Genomic DNA, 24,671 nt, shown 5'->3' with positions numbered 1-24,671 from the left:
TGGTTTTATAGAAAAAACCCAATAAAACAGACAAACCATTGGTTAATTTGATTAAAAAAAAACCAAACCAAATTACTACTATCAAAAATGAAAAGGGTGAATTCTCTACCAATGAAGATGAAATTAAAGCAATTATTAGGAGCTATTTCGTCCAATTATATGCCAATAACTCCAACAATCTAAGTGAAATGAGTGAATGTTTACAAAAATATAAATTGTCCAGATTAACAGAGAGGAAATAAAATACTTAAATAACTATCTTAGAAAAAGAAATCGAACAAGCCATCAATGAGCTTCCGAAGAAAAAATCCCCAGGGCCAGAAGGATTAACAAGTGAATTCTACCAAACATTTAAAGAACAATTAATTCCAATACTACATAAACTATTTGGAAAAATAGGCAAAGGAGGAATCCTACCAAATTCCTTTTATGATGCAAATTTGTGCTGATACCTAAACCAGGAAGCACAGAAATGGAGAAAGAAAACTATAGACCAATTTCTCTAATGAATATTGATGCAAAATTTTAAAATAAAATAATAGCAAGGAGGTACAGCAATATATCACAAAGATCATATGCTATGAGCAGATGGGATTTATACCCTGAATGCAAGACTGGTTCAGCATTAGGAAAACTATCAGCATAATTAACAACATCAATAACAAAACCAACAGGAATCATTTCAGTAGATGCAGAAAAAGCTTTTGACAAAATGCAACAGTCATTGCTATTAAAAATACTAGAAAGCATAGAAATAAATGGAGCTTTCCTTAAAATTATAAGTAGTGTCTATCTCAAACCATCAGCAAGCATTATTTGTAATAGGGATAAGCTGGAAGCCTTCCTAATGTGATCAGAGGTGAAGCAAGGATGTCCATTTTTATACCACTGTTATTCAATATTATATTAGAAATGCCAGCTGTGGCAGTAAGAGAAAGAGAGAGAAATTGAAGGAATTAGAATAGGCAGAGAGGAAACAAAATTATCACTCTTTGCAGATAATAGAATGCTAGACAATCAACAAAAAAACTTAGTTGAAATAGTTAACAATTTTAGCAGAGTTGCAGGATATGAAGTAAACCCATGTAAGTCATCAGTATTTCTGTGTATTACCAACAAATTCCAATAGGAAGAGATAAAGAAATTTTATTTAAAATAACTATAGACAATATAAAATACTTGGGAGTCTACCTGCCAAGACAAACCTAGGAACTATAACTATATGAACACAATTAATTACAAACCACTTTTAACACAAATAAAGTCATATTTAAACAATTGAAAAAATATTACTTGCTCATGAGTAGGCTGAGCCAGTATAATAATAAAAATGACCATTCTACCTAAATTTATTTATTCAGAGGCATACCAATCAAACTACAAAAAATTATTTTACAGAGTTAGAAAAACTGATAAAATTCATCTGGAAGAATAAAAGATCAAGAATATCAAGGGATTAATGGAAAAAAAAATGTGAAGGAAGGTGGCTTACTCTTACCAGATCTCAAATTGTATTACAAAGTAGTAATCACCAAAATGATCTGGTACTGGCTAAGAAATAGAGTGGTGGATCAGTGGAAGAGATAGGTACACAGTACACCAGAGTACGTGACCATAGTAATTTAGTGTTTGATATATGCAAAAATTTGGGGCAAGAACTTACCATTTGACAAAAACTACTGGGAAAACTGGAATGCAGTGTGGCAGAAATTAGGTATAGGTATATATCTCACACTACATACCAAGATAAGGTGAAAATGGGTACATGATTTAGACATAAAGGATGATTCCATAAGTATATTAGGGGAGCATGGAATAGTTTGCTTGTCATTATCTATGGATAAGGGAGGAGTTTATGACCAAACAAGAGATAGAGAGCATTATTATGAGAGGTAAAATGGAAAATTTTCATTATATTAAATTCAAAAGGTTTTGCACAAACAAAACCAATGCATTTCAAGATTGGAAGAAAAACAGAAAACTGGGATTTTTTTTTTTTTTTTTTACAGCAGCTCGCTCTGGTAAAGGTCTCATTTCCCATGTATAGAGAATGGAGTCCAATATGAGTGATTCCCCAATTATGCAATGGTTAAAGGATATAAAAAGGCAGTTTTCAGAAGAAATCAAAGCTATCATTAGCCATATGAAAAAATGCCCTAAATCACTGTTGATTAAAGAAATGCAAATTAAAACAACTGAGGTACTACCTCACTCACACCTATCAGATTGACTAATATGACAGAAAAGGAAAACGATAAATCTTGGAGGAAATGTGAGAAAATTGGGATACTAATGCACTGTTGGTGGGGTTGTGAACTGGTCAGTTCTGGAGAGCTATTTGGAACTATGCCTTTTGTCTGTGTTTTCTTTTGTAACATGACTAATATGGAAATATATTTTTGCTTGACTGTACATGTATAACCTATATTAAATTGCTTGCAGTCTCAAGAAGGGAGGGAGGGAGAGAATTTGGAAATCAAAATTTAAAAAAATTAATGTTAAAAGTTATTTTACATGTAATTGGAAAAAATAAAATATTTGAAAAAAATAGAAAAAAATGCAATTGTGGGGGAAAAAGAAAAACCAAATAAAGATCTACTTTCTCTCCCTATCCCTCCCCGCCACCGCATTGAGAAAACAAGAAAAACAAAATTTTTCAAAAAAAAAAATGCACTCTGAATCTGTCAGTCTCTGACAGGAAGTGGGCAGCTTGTTTCGTCACGTGTCCTGGAATTTTGGTTGGTTGTTGAGCGTATCAAAGTTCCCAAGGCTTTCCAAGTTGTTAGTCTTTATATTTTTGTTATTGCATAAAGTGTACTGGGTCTGGTTGAAGACCTTTTGAAAGAAGATTACTAAAAGCTATCATGGTATCAAAAAACAGGTCATTCCAGACTTAGTTTCTTTCTTAAAAGATATAGTAGCCTGGTAGATGAGGTGAGTGTTGTAGACACTATAATACCTGCATTTCCAGCATAGTTTTTGAAAGTCTTTCATACTGTTCTTTTAGACAAGATGGAGAAATGGTGAACTCATAACTTATCAGATGATCAGTGCAGTCATTAACATGTTGGTGTCAGCTTGGATAGAGATTTCTAGTAGAACAACTCGGGAGTTAGTTCATGATCCTGTGCCATTTAACATTTTCCTGAGTTACTAGGTAAAGGTGCCATTGACCTGCTTTGTCAGATTTGTGGTTGGCATGAACCTGAGAGGGATTTTATAAACAAGGCCAGAATCCAAAAGGAGCTTGGGGGGAGGGGCTTAAGGATTGGTTGACTCTTACTAAGTTGAAATTTAATAGGATTTAACGTATAACTTTATACTTGGTCCAAAGAATCAGCTTTCCAAATACAAGATTAGGGAGGAGGCATGGTTAGACAATATTTTGTGTGAAAAAGATCTGTGAGCTTTAGCGTGCTGGAAGCTCAGAATGAAAACAGTGGTGTGACACGACAGCCAAATAGCCACTCCGAGAGACACGGTGCCTGTAAGCACATTCCTGTTGTAGTCTGCACTGAGTTAGACTACAGGTGACATGATTTTGACTTACTGTATTTCCCCATGTATAAGGCGCACCTTAATTTTGGGGCCTGAAATTTGAAAAAAAAATGTATTACAGAAAGTTATTGAACTCAAGTTTTATTCATCTGCTCAAAATTTTCAGGCATCTTTTGGGCAAGTCCGGTGCGTGTACCCATGCTTAGTCCATTCCGTTTGATGAACCTGAAGCATGAATTGTGTCCTCCTTTGAAATCAGTAACTTCTTTTTCATCAGCAGTTCTTCTTGCCTCATGTTGAACCATCTTTGTGGACAAAGGAATTACAATTGCCCTTTGCTCTTCAATCCATATCTTCAATTCCCTTTCTAAATCAGGCCATTTTGATGACTTGCTTCTCACAGCCTTCTTCTGCTGTGGCATTTTCAGTAGGGTTTCTGCTGTGGTGTTTTCAGTAGGGTTTCTTCTTCCCGTAGCCAGTCTTGGATTGTTTTCTCTGTTGAAGGAGAACCAAACATACTTTTAGCAGCACGATTTCCATTCATTTTTGCAAACTGGATCACTTTTAACTTGAATTCAGCACTGTATGAAAATCTTTTCTGAGTCATTTCTGGGCAGAACGTGGCGAAATGTAACCTAATATACCAGTAACAAATGTGAAACAATGAGCACAAAGACAACAAATGCAACAAAGCAGGAAATGCAAGTAAAAAAATCTACAACCACTGTGTAAGATACATCCAGTTTTTAGACCCCAAATTTTTCAAATAAAGGTGCTTCTTATACATGGGGAAATGTGGTAAGTTGTGGATGCCATTATTTTAGGGAAAGCATTGACAAGCTAAAATTTGAATTTAAAAAAAAAAAGTTTAAAAGTTGAAGTTAAGCATTTATAAAGCTTTTCCAGGGACTGCACTAAGTAGTACTACAGAAGAAGTCTTCAAGGGATTTGCATTCTCTACAATCCACAGGGAAAAACCAAGGGGATGGAGAATGCTGTTGTTCATACAATGGAGGGCCCTTTCAGGTGGTCCATCAGTATTGGACCACTTCTTCAGGTGAATATTGAACTGGGCGTAGAATCAAATAGTAGAAGGAACAGAAAGGGTCAGATTATATTTGAGAAATTATTCAGGGCTTTCAACAAGCTCAAACTTCTCTTTGAAATAAAAAGATGATTAAAAATAATTGAGTTTTTATTGATATCTTTTGTTTTCATATCACCTACATTTCCATTATAACAAGATAACACAAGATCTTGTGTTATTCTGATTGTGTTTCTACAATACTCAAATGGTTTCTTTCTGGCTGCTTGTAGGATTTTCTCCTTGATCTGGCAGCTCTCGAATTTGGCGACAATATTTTTCTTTTTGGGATCTTTTTCAGGAGGTGATCAGTGGATTCTTTCAATTTCTGTTTTACCCTCTAGCTTTAGAATATCAGGGCAGTTCTCCTTGATAATTTCTTGAAAGATGATATTTAGGCTCTTTTTTTGATCATGGCTTTCAGGTAGTCCAATAATTTTTAAATTATCTCTCCTGGATCTGTTTTCCGGGTCAGTGGTTTTTCCAATGAGATATTTCACATTATCTTCCACTTTTTCATTCCTTTGGTTCTGTTTTATAATATCTTGATTTCTCATAAAGTCACTAGCTTCCACTTGCTCCAATCTAGTTTTTAAGGTAGTATTTTCTTCAGTGGTCTTTTGGACCTCCTTTCCCATTTGGCTAATTCTGCCTTTCAAGGCATTCTTCTCCTCATTGGCTTTTTGGAGCTCTTTTGCCATTTGAGTTAGTCTATTTTTTAAGGTGTTATTTTCTTCAGTGTTTTTTGGGTCTCCTTTAGCAAGTCATTGACTTGTTTTTCATCGTTTTCTCTCGTCACTTTCATTTCTCTTCCCAGTTTTTCCTCTACTTCTCTAACTTGCTTTTCCAAATCCTTTTTGAGTTCTTCCATGGCCTGAGACCAGTTCATGTTTTTCTTGGAGGCTTTTGATGTAGGCTCTTTGACTTTGTTGACTTCTTCTGGCTGTATGTTTTGGTCTTCTTTGTCACCAAAGAAAGATTCCAAAGTCTGAGTCTGAATCTGTGTCCTTTTTGGCTTCCTGGCCATGTTCCCAGCCAACTACTTGACCCTTGAGTTTTTTGTCAGGGTGTGACTGCTTGTAGAGTAGAGAGTACTTTGTTCCAAGCTTGAGGGGATATGCTGTTGTTTTCAGAGCTATTTCTACATAGCAAGCTCTGCCACACCAGTGCTCTACCTCCCCCAAGAACTGCCAACCCAGACTGTGACTCAGATCTTAAGCAGGCTCTGCACTTCTGCTCTGATCCACCACTTAATTCCTCCCACCAGGTGGTCCTGGGGCCGGAAGCAACTGCAGCTGTAGTTCTGTAGCTGCACCACCTCTGCTGGCCCCAGGGCCAATGGCCTAACCATAAACTCCTTTCACTCTGTCCCAGAAACTTTTCCCACTAACCCTCTCTGTTGTCTTTGGTGTTTGTGGGTTGAGAAGTCCGGTAACTGCCACAGCTCACTGATTCAGGGCGCTAGATCCTGTTCTGCCCGACTCCTGGTCTGGTTAGCCTGGGCATGGCCCATGCTGGGCTCTGTTCCACTCCCAGCTCCGTGAGCTAGACCTTACCCAGCGACCATCCAGGCTGTCCTGGGCTGGAGCCCTGTTTCTCTCTGCTATTCCGTGGGTTCTGTAGCTCTAGAATTTGTTCAGAGCTGTTTTGATAGGTTTTTGGAGGGACCTGCGTAGGAGCTCACGCAAGTCCCTGCTTTCCAGCCGCCATCTTGGGTATAGCAAAACATTTTAAAAGAAGGGAGAAAAGGTTTCAGCAAAACTAGTGATTAAAAAAAAAGGCTGACATTGTAAGCAGTGTTCACACACCCATAGTCTCCACCCTTTTCATAGGAACTAGGGAGGTATTTTCTTAAATTTATTTTTGGTCATTATAAGTTTTCTCATTAAACTTGAGCAGCATCTGGTTTTGATTTTGTTGTATTTCCATTTATATTGTTGTAATCATTATATTTTTCTGGTTTTACTTTGCTTTAGTTCATGTTCTGTTTCTTCTGCATTTTTCATATTTGTTTTCTTAAAATATAATATTTTTTAAGTAATATTTTCAAAATAAATTGTTATTTTCTTTTTTGCATTACTAAAATTTCCCTCAATATTCCTTCCCCTTCCCATCCTGAGAGCTATGACATTTAACAAGTAATATTTTTAAGAAAAAAATCCAGCAAAATTTATCAATACATCAAAATAGTCTGAAAATACGTGCAGTGTACTATTGGCCATTGGTGTCCCACCTCTACAAAAGTGTGTAGGTGTCTTCTCATGGCCTTTTTGGAGTCATGCTTGTTCTTTTTTGTTGTGGTCATTATGTATATGGTTTTCTTGGATTTGCTTACTTTGCCTCAGTTCATGTAGATCTTTCCATGCTTTTCTGTATTCACACACATCATTTCTCATAGCAGAGTCATATTCTATTACGTTCATGTACCATTAGTCATTCCACAGTCCATGGATATCTTACTGTTAACAGTTTGTTGCTACTACAAACAGCACTGGCATAGATATTTTGGTGTATGGGGTGAGTTTCTTATTAATGGCCTCCTTGGGTATAAACCTAGATTGGACTTTCTGGGTCAAACAGTGTGGACATTTTAGTCACTTTAATTGCCTAAGTAAAAATTGCTTTGGAAATGATTATACTGATTTATAGCTCCATCCACCATGTACTAGTGTGCCTGCCTATCTTCCCACAGCCTCTTCAACATTGATTATTTCCATCTTTTGTCTTCTTGGTCAATTTGCAGGGTGTTAAGTGAAACCTTGATTTTTTAATTTGCATTTTTCTAGTTGGTGATTTGAATCATTCTTTTATGGTTGTTACAGTTTGTAATTCTTTTGAGAATTTTTTCACTTTGATCCTTGGACCTCTTATCTGTTAGGGCAGGCCTGCACAGCTCGCAGGCCCACTGGCCACAGGCTGCTTGCAGCACACCAAAGCATTTTGGGAGGCCCCTAAGTCTTCCTTTGTAATTTTCCGTGGGCAGCCATAAGTCCTTTGGCTGACCATAAGTAGCTGGTTGTGCAGGCCTGTGTTAGGGAGTGAAAAAGTATATTCTTCACAAGAATAATCTCTTTCTGTTTTTATAGCTGTGAATCATGGAATTATTAAGTCTCTGTAGATTCAGAATTATGGGTCACCTAAAGGTAAGGGGTGAGGCCCGTGGTAGACATTTATCTGTGAATAGGCTTCAAAAGATTATCAGTGGCAAATTGTGCACATGAAACAGTAAAAACATTTAAAAAAAGACAGGCATAGACACAGGAGAGTCACAGAAGTTCAAGGGATAAGTTTGGAGAGCCTGAATACTGTAACGATTCCTAGGTTATATAAAGAGATCAAAAAGAAGGCCATCCTGTGGACCATTTATGAGAAGACATGGACCAGAGCCTTTACTTTTACTCTTACTTTACAGAGTAAAGCTAAAAAAAGCAAAAACAAAAAACTAAGCTCCAGAGAGAGGAAATGATTTTCCTCTGGGATAAGATACATATTGGTGGCTGGCCTCTTGGAAGAAATGGGCCATACAAAAAACCCTCAAAAACAAAAGCGACAAAGTTATGTCCACTGTTTCGTTATAGAAAGATGCTTATTGTAGTAGTGCCCAAGTAAGTAGGAATGTTCCAGTGGCTTCAGGAAAGAAAGCAAATACATAATAAATAGCCCATGGTCACCAAATTCTTCAGAAATGGAAGTTGCATGGTTTTTAATTTTTTCATGAAGCATACATCTTTTTGGTACAGCTTTAATTAACTTTATATTGAGAAGGAGCAACCATAATTTGCTTTCAAAATGTGTGGTATTGTTCATCTTTTTAAAAAACTGTTGGCGGGAAAGGAAGAGGAGCTGCTTATATACTATTTTAAAACTACAAGCTTCAACATATGTTTAACACTTCAACAAACATGAAAGGACTATTATATGCAAAGCACAGAATGTAAAGGCAAAAAATGGAGCAGCCCCTTTTCTCAAGGAGCTTACCTTCTGCTGGGGAAGGGTTAAGTAAAATTTTGCCCTGTATTATAATGGGGACACTATAATGCAGTTAGAACCCAGCACATGAGGACTACACAAAGGAGCCTGGAACTACCATTATTAAATAACAGAGTGAAATGAGGAGAACCAAGAATGGAACACACTAAATGGCCATGTGAGAGAGAAAATAAATGTGAGAAAAATCCTGATGGACTCTTGGGGGGGGAGGGGAAGGGGCAGATTAGAAAATTGATATTTTGTGTTTAAATGTAACCGGTTAATTAGCTTTTGTCAGTTGAAATGATCACTGTTTGATGTTTAAAAAAACACTGTTAAAAATTCTAAACGATTTCAACAACACCCTGATATATCCTAAATGAACCATACATTCTTTTCTACTTTAGGAATTCACAGATGTGAAGCATAACACTATATTTAAACTACTGTTCAGGATTATTTGTCTAAACACTGACAGGATTTTTCTCAGTGCTGTTAGTTGATAAATGACTCTTCCTCTTCAATGACATAATCTAAAACACTGCATATTGTAACATCCATATTATGCCATAGTGTATGTTTTATTGCAGAAAAGTTGAGCGTTAAATAGCTGGTACTCCTTGTAGTATTTTTTTTTTTTTGCATCTAGAAAGCTGTTTCATTTTGCCCGGTTAATGTAAACCAGCTATGGTTTAGCATATACTCTATTTGGTGTTTTTTTAACTTGAAAATTGATGATCTCTAAGGCCTGGATGCTACCAGCTCCAGAATCCTATAATATCTGTAACTTTATCATTTGTCTACAAAAACAAGTCATACTTCTGCATTGCTGTCTTTACATAGCTCCAGTTTATAGCCACTGTGACCAACACTGCTTACCTGGGATTTTCCATATACAAAGGAGGGCTCCTGAGCACACCAGAGCTTTCACTGCAAGTGAGTGGGCATATACTGCTTCTGTTCATTGTTAATTCTAAGGCTATTTTGGTTTTACCTTGGGTATGGATTTAATTTTTGCTCCCTGTGTTCCCCTCCTATACTAAGCCAGGTGACAGGATCTTTACGAATTATGATTTGAAGTATGAGAAGAGCTGATACGCTGAATTTCACATAGTGAAAGACTAGTCTTTGTCAAATCTATGTCCCCAAGCCCATTTATTTGAGGAACTTCACATGGTTTAAGATTGGCAGACGAAGGTAAAGATTTATATGTAGAGCAGATTAGAATGCCTTATGAATATGAAATCATGGGGTATAATAGTCTTTATAGCTTTTTCCTGTAAAAGTTTTTTGACTTTTAAACTGAGTAAAATGTGTAAACATAATATGTAGACCAAGTGGGTCTCAAAAAATGTATTCAGTAAAAAAAAATCAACAAACAAAAGCATGGTATAGTTTAATACTGACTAAAGGGAAAAGTTTTTTTTTTTAAAGACTTTTTTCTTTTTTTTCTGTTATGTGTAAAATTTTTTTAACATAAATTTTTCTAAAAATTTGAACTCCTAATTATCTTCCTTCCTCCCTTCCATTCCTCCCCCTCCTTGAGAAGGCAGGCAGTTTGATATAGATTATACATGTGCAATCATGCACATAAACATACTTCCATATTAGCCTTGTTACAAAAGAAAACACACAAAAAAACCCCAAGAAGAATAAAGTAAAAATAGTATGCTTTGATCTGCATTCAGACTTCCATTAGTTCTTTCTCTGGAGGTGGATAGAATTTTTCATTCTGAGTCCTTTGAAATTTTCTTAGATCACTATTTCTGAGAATAGCTAAGACATTCACAGTTGTTCATTGTACAATATTGTAGTTACTGTGTACAGTGTTCTGGTTCTGCTCACTTCCTTTTACATCAGTTCATTTAAGTCTTTCAGGTTTTTTGAAAACATCTATCACAATCATATACCACAACTTGCTCAGCCATTCCTCAGTTGATGGCCATGCCCTCATTGTCCAATTCTTACCTACTACACAAAGAACTGTTACTTTTGTAGCCCTTTGGGCATAATTTCGAATTGCTCTCCAGAATGGTTGGTTTACAGCCTCACTAACAGTGCATTAGTGTCTCCTCCAAGATTTGTCTTTTTCCTTTTCTGTCATATCAGTCAGTCTGATAGATGTGAGATGGTACCTCAGAATTGTTTTAATTTGCATTTCCTAATCAGTAGTGATGTATAGCATTTTTTTATGACTAGTGACAGCTTTGATTTCTTCTGAAAACTGCTTGTTCATATCCTTTGACCAAAAGTGGTTCTTTTAAAAAAAAAAAAAGCCTATGAACAACATTCCTAAAAGACTGTTAAAAGGTCATTGTTAACTCTGGGGATGCCATCCTCACATCATAAAGTGGAAAGAATGCGGGATTTGGACTCAGCTGACTGGGGTTCAAGTAAAATCCTAGCTCTGCCAAATGTGTAACCTTTGGCAAATAATCTGGAGGGGCCATGTTTTCTTATCTCTAAGGTGAGGATGACTCTGGGGGGTGCCTTCTAGCTCTCAGCATGTTCCTTTCATCCTAAGCTATATTCTGTTTTCTGGATGTTGGGAGTTTGGCATCTTTATGCTCTTTTCTCTTCCTTGTCTTGAGTGTTGACAAGTTATATTCACAGGCAAGCTTTTTCTATGTGGTCATCTGCATTTGCATTAATGATCAGATATTACAAATAATCATTCAATGCTTAGAGTTTTCCTTATGATCTGTGTATAGTTGGGAAAGAACAGATCACTGATGTAAGTCCTCTTACATTTTTCACACAGCCACAAGCTTTCCAGAGTTAACTTTTTTATGTACTGATGATTATTTGTGTTTTTCAGGAACAAGGTTGTGATAGTTTCTGGTTTCTTGGTGGAAAGAAAAAGAGGTGGGCTTCCTCCCAATGATGAAAGTGTGATTGCTAGTGTCTTCATGAGCTCCAGAGGTCATAGCACACTACCACGAACTCTGATGGCCCCTCGAATGATTTCCGAGGGAGAGCTTGGAGGCATCGCCCAGATCACTTCTTCTCTGTACCTGGGCAGGGGCAGTGTCGCCTCCAACCGCCATCTCCTCCAGGCCAGAGGGATCACCTGCATTGTCAATGCCACCATCGAGATTCCCAATTTCAACTGGCCTCAGTTTGAATATGTCAAAGTGCCTCTGGCTGACATGCCCCATGCCCCCATTGGGCTGTACTTTGACACTGTGGCCGACAAAATCCACAGCGTAAGCCGCAAGCATGGGGCAACTCTAGTGCACTGTGCAGCTGGTGTGAGCCGTTCTGCTACCCTCTGCCTTGCTTACCTGATGAAGTACCACAATGTGTGTCTGCTGGAGGCATATAACTGGGTGAAAGCCCGGAGGCCTGTAATTAGGCCCAATGTAGGTTTCTGGAGGCAGCTGATAGACTATGAACGCCAGCTCTTTGGGAAGTCAACAGTTAAAATGGTACAGACGCCTTATGGCATTGTCCCAGACGTTTATGAGAAAGAGTCTCGACACCTGATGCCTTACTGGGGGATTTAATGCCACCGCAGCCTGCATCAGCAGCTCCATTGAGCAGTACCAGCATCTGCTACACACAGTCTGCTACCCTCTACACCTTTCTTTTCAAACGATTGACTTTTGGTTTTCCCTAAAGTGTTTTTTACACAGGGTGTTCAAGTCTATTTTAAGAGGTAGGGAGGGTGGGGGAAGGGACACATTGCATTGCTAGTGACATTTTTAAAAGTAACCTTTTGAAATAGTGTTTACAAAAAATCTTTATCCAGCTTTTAATCATTTTTAAACAATTTGAAAGTTAAATAATTTAATGACATGTTTTGCTCTTCCTCACCCTAAATCTTATGCCTTTGACATCATTGCAGGTATCTGAGCTCAATTCAAAGTGACAATCACTTTGTGCTAGGATCAATCCTTCAGACACAGGCTTTTTACTCAAGGCTGCCAACTGTAAAACACCTGCTTAGAAAAAATTTATATAATGCTCCTCATTCACTCATGGGTTAACTATATTCTTTCTCATTCACGATTCACTCAACCTGCAACTTCTAATAAGTAAACTTTTATTTAATTGTAAGTAAAGATAATGAAATTTGCTGCAGAAACCATCTTGGAATCACTTTATGTGATCCTGGATTATATTAGTATTTTTAGTAAACTTGTAATCTTCTTAACCTTTTATTAGGCAGATTTTTGTTTTCCTGATAATGATTCACTTTTATGTTTCTTGTAAGGGTAAAATAAAGAAATGGTAAAATATAGTCCTTCTGACAGAATTATGAACATTACTTAAAATAGGCTTCCCCGCTGAGTCATGTATACTCATTCACACTGTTGCAGATGGGCAGATAATTAATATCACAGACAAGCACTGCTGGAACAGTGAAAATAATGTGTTTGCTCAAAAAAAAAGTCTTATTTTTATTAGCTCATTGTTAAGTGGAGTGCTGTAAAGCACTAGGTCCTCCCTCCATTATAGGTATCTGTTTAAAAAAAAAAGAGTGCCTCTACTTATATTAAGAAAAAAAACAGAATCGTAAAAAAAAATTCAATAAAGATTATAAACACTTAACAGCAATGGCTTTTCTTGACTGCATTAGATTTAGCTGCAGAAATGTCATGTAACTTGCTTAATGACTAATACCTTTGACAGCCTTACAGGGGATTTGTGGAACTTTCAACACCTGTCACTTTAAGTGAACTATTACCCATAATCCTAGAGAGTAGCTGTATTGTCAGACTAACTCTAACCCTAATCTACCTAGTGTCAAATCTTTCTAGATTTGATGTTGCTTCTGGGTATAACAGTGAAGTACAATGCCAATAGCTACAACTGTGTTCTGCCAGACTTTTTATTCATTCACTCCTATCAATAAAACATTTTTTTCCCTGTCTGATGAGTGTTCTGGAAGGTAGATGGCCTTTCCTCATAGCACCGATTCTGTTCTAAAGGCTCTGTCATGCCTGCTGCAGAAGGGGAAGAAGGTTGGGAATCTGTGTGACAGCAGGAAGAGAGAACCAGAGTGTTTGGTGGTAACAAATCTTGCTTCTGCACATGATTTGAGTATTAAAGTATAGGTTTGACAGCATGTGATTGAAAACTCTAAATGGTTATCCTTCAGCAATGTGAAAAATTTGTAACTTTCTTCTTGATTTTAAGTTTCCATAAAATTTTTTAGTGAATATGGAAACCCTTTCAAAGAAACACTGGTGAAGACATTTGGGAAGTGGAGCTAATGCTGTTTTGTTTGTTAAAAGGTTTATAAAAAAAATTTAGCTTCATGAATAATGGGATTTCTCGAGCTCTTTATCCTGTGCATTGTGCCTCATCTTAGCCCTAAATGTAAAAAGGCTGTAAACTGAAAGGTAGGCCATTCTCTAGAATTAATGATTTGAGTTTTCAAAGGTTTGCCGTTAAAAAGAGCAAATATTTTTCTCATTTTCCTGATGAAAAAAAAGTTGCTTAATGCGCAATGCAAGGCAATTAATAACATAAAAGAAAGCCACTCCATATTTGATAAAAATAACTTCCAACACAGCACAAGCCAATCTATTACCAGTTTCTGAGTATGTTCCATCAACTTCATTTGGTTCATGGATGCCTAACTCATAGTGTGAGGGTCTATTACATCATCGTCAGAGAGCACATACCAACAGGCCGGTTTATAACGCTATATATTATTCATAGTAGAATGGGAATATTGGAATTGTCAAGTAAGATTTCAAACGCTGGCAAAAGTTATGTGTGAAAAACTTTTGTAGAAAGGACTCGAGAGCTTCTTTGCCATAGAGAGTATCATATGGGAAGTTTCCTTTCTTTGACCTTATATGGTTGCCTGGTTTTTATAAAGTTGAGTGGCCCAAAACATTTTAGGGACAGTTTAGGTGGCCTTTAATTCAAAGCAAATGAAGTAAAATTTTTACAGAAGTTAAGACACTACTGTCTTCAAAACCTTGAACAGAATGTTTAAAAGGCAAGTAGAAGACATCTTTAAAAATCTGGATAATTCACAGAACATTAAACTTTCAATATGCAACCTGGATGTAATGTTGGCTGGTAAATACGTAGTTCACCAACAGTATCACTAGTGCATACAGAAGAAATTTAAATTTACTTTCTTAGCAAAAATCAGAAGCCAACATGCGATATCAGTTTTTAGAAAGAGTATTTGTGAATCTTCATGCCAGCAGTGAAGTGAAGCTGTTTTGACAATGCATGCTATGGAAATCAGTCACCTTGGTTACAGTTTCCAAGGACACAGGTCCTGGGCTAACCATAGAAATCACTGAGGTGAAAGTAAACAGCAGTACTGAGTCATTGAATGAAGAGGGTATGCGTAAGCAGAGAAACAAATGGAACAGTGCTCTAATGATATTCTTGATGGGAAAGGAGACATTCAAAACTCTCATTGCTGTTTATGTCAAAGGGCGTCTTGTGGATACTGTGTATTGGTTTCTGCTTCTGTACTTCTCAAACGGTGCCACAGTGTGTCATATGTCACTTGAGTTAGTTGTCATTATCGTTGGAGATCTCCTAGTATTCTGGGATATGTCTAAGATTTAGAAAATCTGTTTAATGGGTGAACAAAAGCAAAAGAATGGCATTACTATGGGCTGCTGTCACAGGATAATGGTTCTTTGGGCATTTACACAAAAATAAACACCACCACTGTAAGCTTTGTCAACAATGGTATTTTCTGCTACCACTGATAATTATACTATAGAATTTACTAGATCAGTCAGAAGTGGACTCAAATTCTAGTGTTAAAATGACATACATGGCATTACATTTTACAGGTTCATGGGTAGTCCCTGTCAGGAAATCTGCTTACCCCATGGGAACTTGGTTTAACTGCTAGGTGAAAGTCTAGTCTTAGCACACTGGGGTTGGCTATCTTAAGTCAGGGCTGTCCAACCTTGGGTTTTTATGGAAACGGTAGACAATATATTTTGATTTGCCATTTTAGTGAGAGCTCTGTGGTAGGTTTACTAAAGCATGTATGTAAATTTCTATGTTTGTAGGCGGGCTGCATAAATCTCCCTGCAGGCATTTGGACAGCCCTGATCTAAGTCACACTAGCTAATACTGATTTGGTTTGGGACAAAATAAACAGTTCCATTTCAATTCATGTTATACTGAACTCAACATGATTATATGTGGAAAGTAAAATAGAATTTCCCTTATGGTCCTGTCATGGGGAAGGGGAAAATGACGCAATTATTTAAAAGCAATTACAGGCAGTGGTACACACTTTAGTATTCCAAGTACAGTGCAGCAAGATGATAAGTAAATACATGGTACTTCAGTGTCATTTAACATAAGCTTTTTATAAAATAAAAATATGTCCAACTATTGATATATTTTCCATAGGATTGATGAGTCCTGAGCAGCCTTGCTTTATTTTCTGATGAACTGCTTTCGGTTACAACAATGTCTCAGTTTACAAGGCAAAGAAAATTCACAGCACATGAGTTTTGTCCTTCTAGGTTTTAATTAGTCTGAATTTTCACAGCTTATAAAAAATTTTGTAAGTCAGATGCTCTTGCCAGAAATACTGTTGTTCTCCAACAGTGTTAAGAAAGTTATATATCTACAACTGTCTACTGTAAAAGTCAAGGAGTGTTGATCCTTGTGACCCTCTACCATTCAGCTGCATAAACAGTCCTGTTAATACAGATTCTTCCAGTAAAGTATCATGGTCCTGGGCCTTGTCTAAGGGGTGAGATTCAGGACAGGGACATCATGAGGGAACAATCAGAAGATTTACAAACTGATGCACAAGGTTTGGGGTATCCATGCTAACATGTCTTTCCCTATGAAGATGTCCTTGGACGTTTTTGAGATAGGGTTTTCCTTAGCAAATTCAGTTCTAGAAACTAGGGATAAGGAGGGATTTTATAACAATAGGACATTGTAAAGTTGGCTGGGCTTCCCAACACAGCACTATCTACAAGTCTAACCATCAGCCCAAACATTATTTTTAATCCTTTTATTTAAACAAACAAAACGAAAGCAAACATGCATTTTTATCCCACAGGACATGTATGATTTCTGTGTCTAAATAAGCAGACCCAGTATTTTCATGATTTCTAGTCCTGTGATGGTATTTCTTCTGTCAGTTATTCACAGTTTTCAAATTTGTAGCAGCAAATGCTCCCTTAGAGAAAAATGATCATCTGTATATTAAAACATTGTGAGAGAATGAGACTGACAAACCTGTGGTGTCTATGTCTAACACAGCCTGGGCAGGGCTAAGGTAAGACCAACCAGCAGTTCTGCATCACAGGATGGCTCTCAGAGTGTGAATTACTGTATCTCAAGATCCTAAATGGGATCAACAGTTGGAGGTACCAGTAATGGTTTGGACTCTGCATCCTTTTGTGCCTCTTGGAAAGTTCCTCATATAGATTCATGGAGATACATTTGCATTACTCATTTATTGGTCCCCTCACTACCTGGCAGGAAAAAGCTGGTGCTTGATGGAAAGCCTTCTTAGAGTAGATCTGGTAGGATAAGTCCAGGAGGTTTGGGTTCTACACAGTTGATCCAGAAGTTGGCACAGCTTGCATGATACTGATGTCCTCCATATGCCAGTTTGAAACTGTCTGTTTCAGAATTGAATGCCTATAAGAACAAAAAGATTGAGGTAGAAGGGAAGAAAGGTCAGGCTTTCTGGAGTAATTGCACTAGAACTGGGCAGACTGACATTTTCCTTGAGAGGAAACAGATGGGGTGTCAAACTCTTGAGTCCCCAAACTTGTACGAAGGGCTGTGGCCAAAATTAAGATGAAAGCTATTTAGTCTGTAAAAGCTGAAGTCACAGCATGGGATCTCTGCTCAAAAAGAACAGATTCTTGCCAATAAACTGGCTTTCAGCTAAAGATGGCAAATGTTTATGTAGAAAAACTGCACAAAGAAAGGTGTATGAGGCCATCGTGACCAAATGAATTTCCTGGGCTGCAGAAAATCCCTGCTTTCACTTAGTGGGAAGGTCCTCTTCTTGATGCTAATAATTTGACTTACACATAATCTAACAACTTTTATTCATTCACATTTTCTTAATTTTAATATATTAAAACTTTAAATGAGCTGAAAACAATTTTTTGTGCTATTGACAGCTGATCCAACAGTGATGTCTGAATCAGCAAAGTCTAAAGCAATTACTATGTAACCAGAACGCTCACAGCATTCACTTATCAAAAATGACAGCACAACCCTCCGATGACTGAGCTGTCAAAGATGTGAAGGATAACATTGGCAAAGCAAGGAGAATAAAAAATACTGGCTTGCCTTCAGTCACCGGCTGTGGTTATTTAACATTCTTGGAGAGATTAATGGAAATTTACTTAAGGTACTAAAAAACCCCACTCCAAATCTAAAAACCCGTTATTTGATCCTAGAGTTTGATGGGCTCTAGACAAATCCTGAAGCGCTCTAGTTCTGTAGTCTAATCTCGGCACTAAACTTGAATGGCTTCTCCATAAATTGGCCACAAAGTTGTCCTGCACACCGTAGGAGGAAGAAATATGTGAAAAACCAATCATGAGGTACAAGCATGCAAAACAAGACGGAAGGGAAGTCACAAAGACACATTAATTGATTAAACGTTACGGCAACAAAAATGACTGAGGAATTCATGATAGGAACAATTCAGTACGGCAGTGGATTTATCCAATATGCCTTCCACACTCATAATTTAGATGATGACGCTAAGAAAAGATGTGACTGGTTCATACTTTTTTAGGATGCTCTTCTGCAGGTTTCTCTTCATTCTGAAATAATGTTGAAACCAAAAGATCAACAAGACTCCCAACAAGTTTGCCTACCTCCAAACTGTTTCATGTTTGACCCTTCTTCACAGCCCCACTGTACTTTGTACCTTGGCTACACACACTGAAAACGGTAAGTTCATTAATTTAAAACCAAAACTAAAAACAAACAACCCCGCCCCTCTCCCCAACCAAAACAGTATTTAACACATGCATCCCTGGTTGCCCCTTATAAAGAAAGTAAACTGTTGGCTCCTTGAAGCTTTATAAAAATTCTAGTCTCTGGTGACATTACAGATGTGAGGAAGACACTACAAAGAAGACTGACTAGAGTTTTTCCCAGGAGACCTTGAAAACAGTACTTTTGAGTTAGTTTGGGGGGGGGGGCCTGCCTGGAACTTACTCGGCTCCTTGAATCGACATTCAGTAGGCATACCCCACAGGCAAGTTCCTGAGCGTTTTTAATCCCAGGACGCAGCATACAGGATGAGAAATCCAACGAATTTTCATCTGGCTATAAAGACAATGAGACAAACAGTGAAAAGACCAACAATTCCAAACGCTATTTGTTTGGTTCACCCTCTGATCATTCATTTCTAGTAGCAGTGCTAGCAACAAAATAATCTCATAATTACCAACATTTGTCAGAAGAAGGTTCAAGACAGCGTGCATGTTCTCTGACTTCTGCCTGAAAGCCCCTGTGGCCAAACGGTTACTTTTAGTTTCGATAGTATATAGTTAATTATTTATGAGCAATAAGGCAAAATTATTGTTCATTTTATTTTTTTGTAATGTAAAATTTCCTTTATTCCACCCTCCCACCCAGCAAAATGTAGTTATTTCATACCTTCTCAGTGTGAAAACTTAAAATGGGTATTGTAGTTTCCTGAAGCAGCCATCCCCTGAATTTAAGTTGTACCTTTCCAGACTATATAAAAAGAGCAAAGGGAGAGGGAATCTTGCTCACAAAATTTCAGCATTGAAAAGGGCGTTAGAAGTCACTTAAGTTCAACTCATACCCGATACATTAAATCGTTGCACAGCACAACCAACAAGTGGTCAATCATGTTGAGCTGCCAAGTCTTCCTATAAGTCAGGGGACAATTTATGTGCTTATGTCACTTTGGTCAAAAGCCTTTGGTGCTTCAGGTTTTTCTTTTGTAAAATTTGGAAAACTTGCTCTAGTTTTCAAATATAGTTTAAGAAAGGATCAAAAAAGATCCTGTGTATGTGTAAAATAGCTTGAAAAATAGGATTTTCAGCAGCAATGCTTTAGGTGTGGGGAAATGGGGAGATTAGTGTGTATTACTCTAGACATGCAATTCCAAAGTGTGCCGGCATGGCAGCTCCTGATCCATTAAACGTATCATAAAAATTAGGTAATTAAAAACTATAGTTGAAAGGGATTTTAAAAGAGCTGATTAAGAACAGAATAGCATCTTTGTAATCTGTAGTAGAGATACTCTTATCAGGCTGCTAGAACACAGCCACTTGAGAACTGGAAATGAAACATTTTTTATCTTTACTCTTAAATAAAAGAACTTTTTCAAATTTAAATTTCTGATTTTGTTTAAACTCGTGTGTGCCAATCAGAGTACCTATTTTAGAAAGTGCTTTGTCTATACTGGGACTATTATTTGCTAGTCTAAGTTTTAGAAGATATATACTTTATATGTTACATACAAAAATGCTGGGAACAGAATCCTATGTCTAACCAATGACAAATGGCTATACTATCTTCCAAGAAAACATGAAACATGATGTAAGTCAGGGCTGTCCAACCTTAGGTTTTTATTGAAACAATAGACAATATATTTTCATTTGCCATTTTAGCAAGAGCTTCATTTACTAAAGCATTTATGTAAATTTCTATGCTTGTAGGCAGGCCACATAAATTGCATTGCAGGCTGCATGAGGCCCACTGGCTGCATTTTGGACAGCCCTGATGTAAAGTACAAGATCTGGGAGTGCACCTGCACTTCTCAACTTTATTATAAGTTTATTATAAGTCCTCTCTCCTCTCAGCTGGGGATATCATTAGCCTTATACGTGTACAATAAGGAATCTGAGAGCTTCCTGGAGACAAGTTTAGGGAGGAATATTAATAAAAAGTAAAACTTTATCAGTTGTCTCAACTGAATTAAGTGTTTTCACTTAATATATATACCCATAGTATACTATTCAGTGCATGTCAAAAGCAGTTGTAAAAGTGTTTTTGGACTGAACCTAAGTTCAGATGAAATGGGATTTCTATTATCTAAGCATAAGTAAAAATTCCCTTCTCTAGGCCCTCCCTTTTTGGCAGGAACTGTCTGGTTTTCCTTGTTTTCCAGGCCTGTAGTCTTCCTCCTCTTCTAAACTTAAAAGGCCACTGGGTAAGGGGAACAAAGTGAAACTTGTGATAGTTCATCACCTATGAAGGTATGTCAACAAAGTAGATAATATTTCTACTACCCTCAAGAAGCTTAGAACTATCACAGTTTGTGTCCTACCTAAACCTACCAGAAGAGGGAGACTTTCTTCAGCAACATAGGAATTGTGGTTATTATTATTCGTCCTCCACTCTAGAAAAGGACCATGACATCAGGGAAGTGATGCCATGATATGCAAGTGAATTAGACTTAAGCGAGGTAGGGCTATGCAGTCACCAGCCTTTTTCCTCTGGGGTCATCTGGGTCCAGTGGCCAGATGTCGATTAGGACAACTGGAGATGGCCCAGGATGCAATGGGGGACCCTTGGCCTTTTCAAGCTAAGGGTCTCAGGTTGACTGAGGCAATGCCCATTCAGTGATTAAGGCTCAACAAGAAATGAGGCAGAAAATGCCTTCTTTACCTAGTCAAAAAACAAAAAAGAAAAAACAAAAAAACAATCTGGGAGGGTTGCTGGCCAAGACAGAAACGGTTTTTATTTATATTCATTATGAGCCAATCAGGCCCCAAATAATGACCAAATAGGGTTTGGCCTGGGACCTATTGCTGGCCAATCAATGAGAGCCAGAAACAAAACAAAAAAAGGTTTCAGAGATTAAAATTTATATTCCCTTTGGGCAGAGCACCTGCAGGTAAAGGTCAGTTGAGAAAGGTTGAGGCCAGTGAGAGAATGCCATTGTCTTTCACAATCAGATCCCTTCCTACCTTTCCAGGCTTCATACATTTTATTCCCTTTTATATAGTCTGTGATCCAGCTGAATAGACTTCCTCACACTGGGAATGCGAATATTACAGCAAAATAAACAAGATGGGGCCTTGCCAACACAAAGAACATATTCTCAGAACCTCTGCTAGCACTAAGCAAATGCTCAAAATTTGGATTCTCTAAAGGTATTCCACCTGCAATATCCTAGGTGCTGCTGTTCTGACAGCTCTATTTTTTGGTGGCTTCTCTTCATGAAGAAAGTATTATGGATAGTAGTTTCAGAGGATTATAGATTTAAAGCTAGGAGAAACCTCCCAGGTAATAAACTCTCCTTTTATAGGTGAGGAAACAGAGGTTAAACATCCTTGGTGATTTAGCAGAAGGTTTGATCCTATCGCCTCTCATGGATGGGACAATAGGTCCTGCCCAAGCACCACTTAATAGTTATTTTTTGGGCCCTCCAGGCTCAGAGTGAATGTAAATAGTAAATTCTTCTCCTTTGGCCAGCAACTCTGGGGGTCTTCTTCCCAGTTTGATATTTTTTTCTTTTACTAAAGGGAACCATCGCTTGACTCACTTCTTAAAAAGGGCCTATTCACCGGATGGGCATTGCCTCAAAGTGAGAACTTGAAAAGACCTTAGCTTAAAAGGGCCAAGGTTTTCCACTGCATCCTGGGCCATCTCTAGTCATCCTAATCAACCACTGGACCTAGATGGCTCAGGAGGAGAAAGTGAGGCTGGTGACTTTGGACAGCCCTCCCCTACTCAAATCAAAATCAATTTCAAGTCATGTCACCATCTCCCTGATGTCATGGCCCGCTTCTTGAACGAAGGACAAACCACACACAACACATACAATACACTAATAGTAAATGGTAGAGCTGGGATTTGAACCCAGTCCTAACTCCAATACTCTTTCCAAAGAGTATGGTACTCTCCTGATAAATTATCTGTGTGCCATCCCAAAAGGAGGAAAAAGAACCTCTCAAAATCCTAGAGGACAAAAATCAGAAAGAGCCCATGAATAACAATGATCCTACATGAAGAAATCCAAACACCTGAAACTGAATAACAAGCTTGAGAATAGGCTCTAACTCTCCGGTCACTGTCCCCATTTAACTCTCCCTCTTCTCCTTTGTGTTTCTTACCCCCAAGACCACACAACATGTTCTTGCACTTGGGTTTATTTGCGCCTCTGTGCTGTGTTTCTCTTTAGCCTGAAAACTTTGTTCTCTCTTATATTTTACCTCCTTAATGAATATAATTAGCAATTTTATTCAACAAACACTGTATCCACTGTGTGTTAGGCACTAGGCAAACAAAGACAACTCTCCCAAAAAAACACAACAGTCTCTGCCATTAAGGAGTTGACATTCTAACGGTGTTGGGGAGAAGGGGGGGAAGGAGATTTCCCATGTACACAAATAAATGCTAAGTGATTTCAGGACAGAAAGAGGGTACTACCACCCGAGGGGGCAGGGAAGGCTTCGTGGAAAGGGTGGCACCTCAACTGAGTCTTTAAAATAAACAAAAAGTTTCTATATTCTCTTCTTTGACCTACTCGTTCTTTGGGACTAAGTTATAGTTTCCAATGAGTTTTTAATCTTTGCTTCAAAGGCCTTTTATTGAGTGTAATTTTATTGCACTGTGGTTGGTAAAAGATTCATTTAATATTTCTGCTTTTCTTAGTCTGTGAGGTTTTTATGTCTTAATATATGATCAATTTTTGGTGAAGGTGCCACACACAGCAGATTTAGAAATAGGTATACTTTCTATATGGAAATGGGAATGAATGGGAACAATATACTAATAAGTCTATTATATCTAACTTTTCTAAAATTCTATTCAGATCCTTAACTTCTTTATTTTGTGGTTCAATTTATTTCATTCTGTGAGGGGTTGAGCCTCCTCCCCACCATCATAGTTTAATTGTTTCTTCCTGTGACTCATGTAACTTTTTCCTTTAAGAATTTAGATGCTGTGCATGTGGTACATATAGGTTTAGTAATGATATTGATTCATTGTTTATGGTACTTTTTCAAAGTAAAATATAGTTTTTCTGCTTATATCTTTTAATTGGATGCTTCTGCTTTGAGATCATAACTGCCACCCATTTTTTTCCTACTTCAGCTGGAGTAAAATCTGATTCTGCTCTAACCCTATTTTAATTCCATGTGTATTTTATTTTCTTTAACTGGTTCAGATGAGAGTAAGGTTCAAGTCTCACTTTACTGCCCCTTCCATTATATAATATATATTCCATTCTTCTTTGCACAACCCTTTTATGTGAGATAACTTTCCCCATTCTTCCTCTTCCTTCTCCCCCTCTTCTAGTGTATTCCTTTTCCCTGCCCTTCCATTCTTCTTTTGAGATTATCTATCTGAACATAACAGAATCACACCCAGGACCTGTGTCTAATTAAACTGTAAGACCCTTACAGCTTAACTTTGTTTAGTCCTTTGTGATTACTCATTCATGTTTGTCTTTTTATACTTCTCTTGGTTTCTGTGTTTGTTATGTCAAACTTTTTTTGTCAATTCTGGTCTTTTCATCAGGAATGCTTAGAAATCTGCTATTTTGTTAAAGGTTCATTTTTCTCCTTGTACGATTATACTCCGTTTTGCTGTTTAAGTTATTTTTGGTTTTAAGCCTAGATCCTTTGCCTTGTGGAATATTATACTTCAAGCTTTCCACTTCTTTAGTATAGTAGCTACTAAATCTTGTGTGATCCTATGCCTCCTCCATACTTGAATTCTTTCCTTCTGGTTACTTGTAGTATTTTTTCTTTGATCTAGGAACTCCAGATTTTGGCTATAATATTCCTGGGAGCTTTCACCTTGGGGTTTCTTTGAGGAGGTGACTGATAAATTCTTCCAATTTCTACTTTCCCTCTGATTCTAAGAAATTGGGGCAGTGTTCTTTTTTATAGGCTGTGTGTGTGTGTGTGTGTGTGTGTGTGTGTGTGTGGCTTTCAGGTAGTCCAATGATTTTCAAATCATCTCTTGCAGATCTGTTTTCCAGGTCAGTTTTTCCTATGAGATTTCCCATTTTCTTCTTTTAAAAAAAAATGAAAAACTTCAGTCTTTGTTTTTATTATTTCATGATGTCTCAGCCACCATTTGGCCAATTCTAATTTTCAAGGAATAAGTTTTTTGTAGCTCTTTTACCATATCTTACTTGCATAGCTGTCATCCCCCCCCCCCTCCATTTCCCCCTTCTACTGCTCTCCTT

The 24,671-nt window shown here is 37.5% G+C and overlaps 2 protein-coding genes across 5 annotated transcripts in view; one reads left to right on the top strand and one right to left on the bottom strand.

Moving 5' to 3' along the window:
* Positions 1-15,208, top strand: part of DUSP14 (dual specificity phosphatase 14) — a 35,279-nt gene extending 20,071 nt beyond the window's left edge. Inside the window, exons 2-3 of the mRNA XM_036757631.1 lie at positions 9,395-9,487; positions 11,370-15,208. Of these exons, the coding sequence (XP_036613526.1) occupies positions 11,461-12,057 (597 nt within the window). The 5' untranslated portion in view covers positions 9,395-9,487; positions 11,370-11,460 and the 3' untranslated portion in view covers positions 12,058-15,208. The remainder of the gene's footprint in view (positions 1-9,394; positions 9,488-11,369) is intronic.
* Positions 15,209-16,508: 1,300 nt separating this feature from the next.
* Positions 16,509-24,671, bottom strand: part of SYNRG (synergin gamma) — a 99,075-nt gene continuing 90,912 nt past the window's right edge. For 2 of the 4 annotated variants that reach the window (XM_036754202.1, XM_036754199.1), the window contains 3 exons: positions 18,707-18,817; positions 18,271-18,306; positions 16,509-17,158 (listed from right to left, as the gene is read on the bottom strand). In XM_036754202.1, coding sequence (XP_036610097.1) covers positions 17,027-17,158; positions 18,271-18,306; positions 18,707-18,817 — 279 coding nt within the window. In that variant the 3' untranslated portion in view covers positions 16,509-17,026. The remainder of the gene's footprint in view (positions 17,159-18,270; positions 18,307-18,706; positions 18,818-24,671) is intronic. The other 2 variants (XM_036754203.1, XM_036754200.1) reach the window with 1 other exon arrangement.

This window comes from Trichosurus vulpecula, chromosome 4 (genome assembly GCF_011100635.1).
Source record: "Trichosurus vulpecula isolate mTriVul1 chromosome 4, mTriVul1.pri, whole genome shotgun sequence".
In the NCBI taxonomy this organism is placed as follows: Eukaryota; Metazoa; Chordata; class Mammalia; order Diprotodontia; family Phalangeridae; genus Trichosurus; species Trichosurus vulpecula.
The sequence above is the reverse complement of the archived record's forward strand: the minus strand, read 5'-3'. Positions and strand labels throughout refer to the sequence as shown.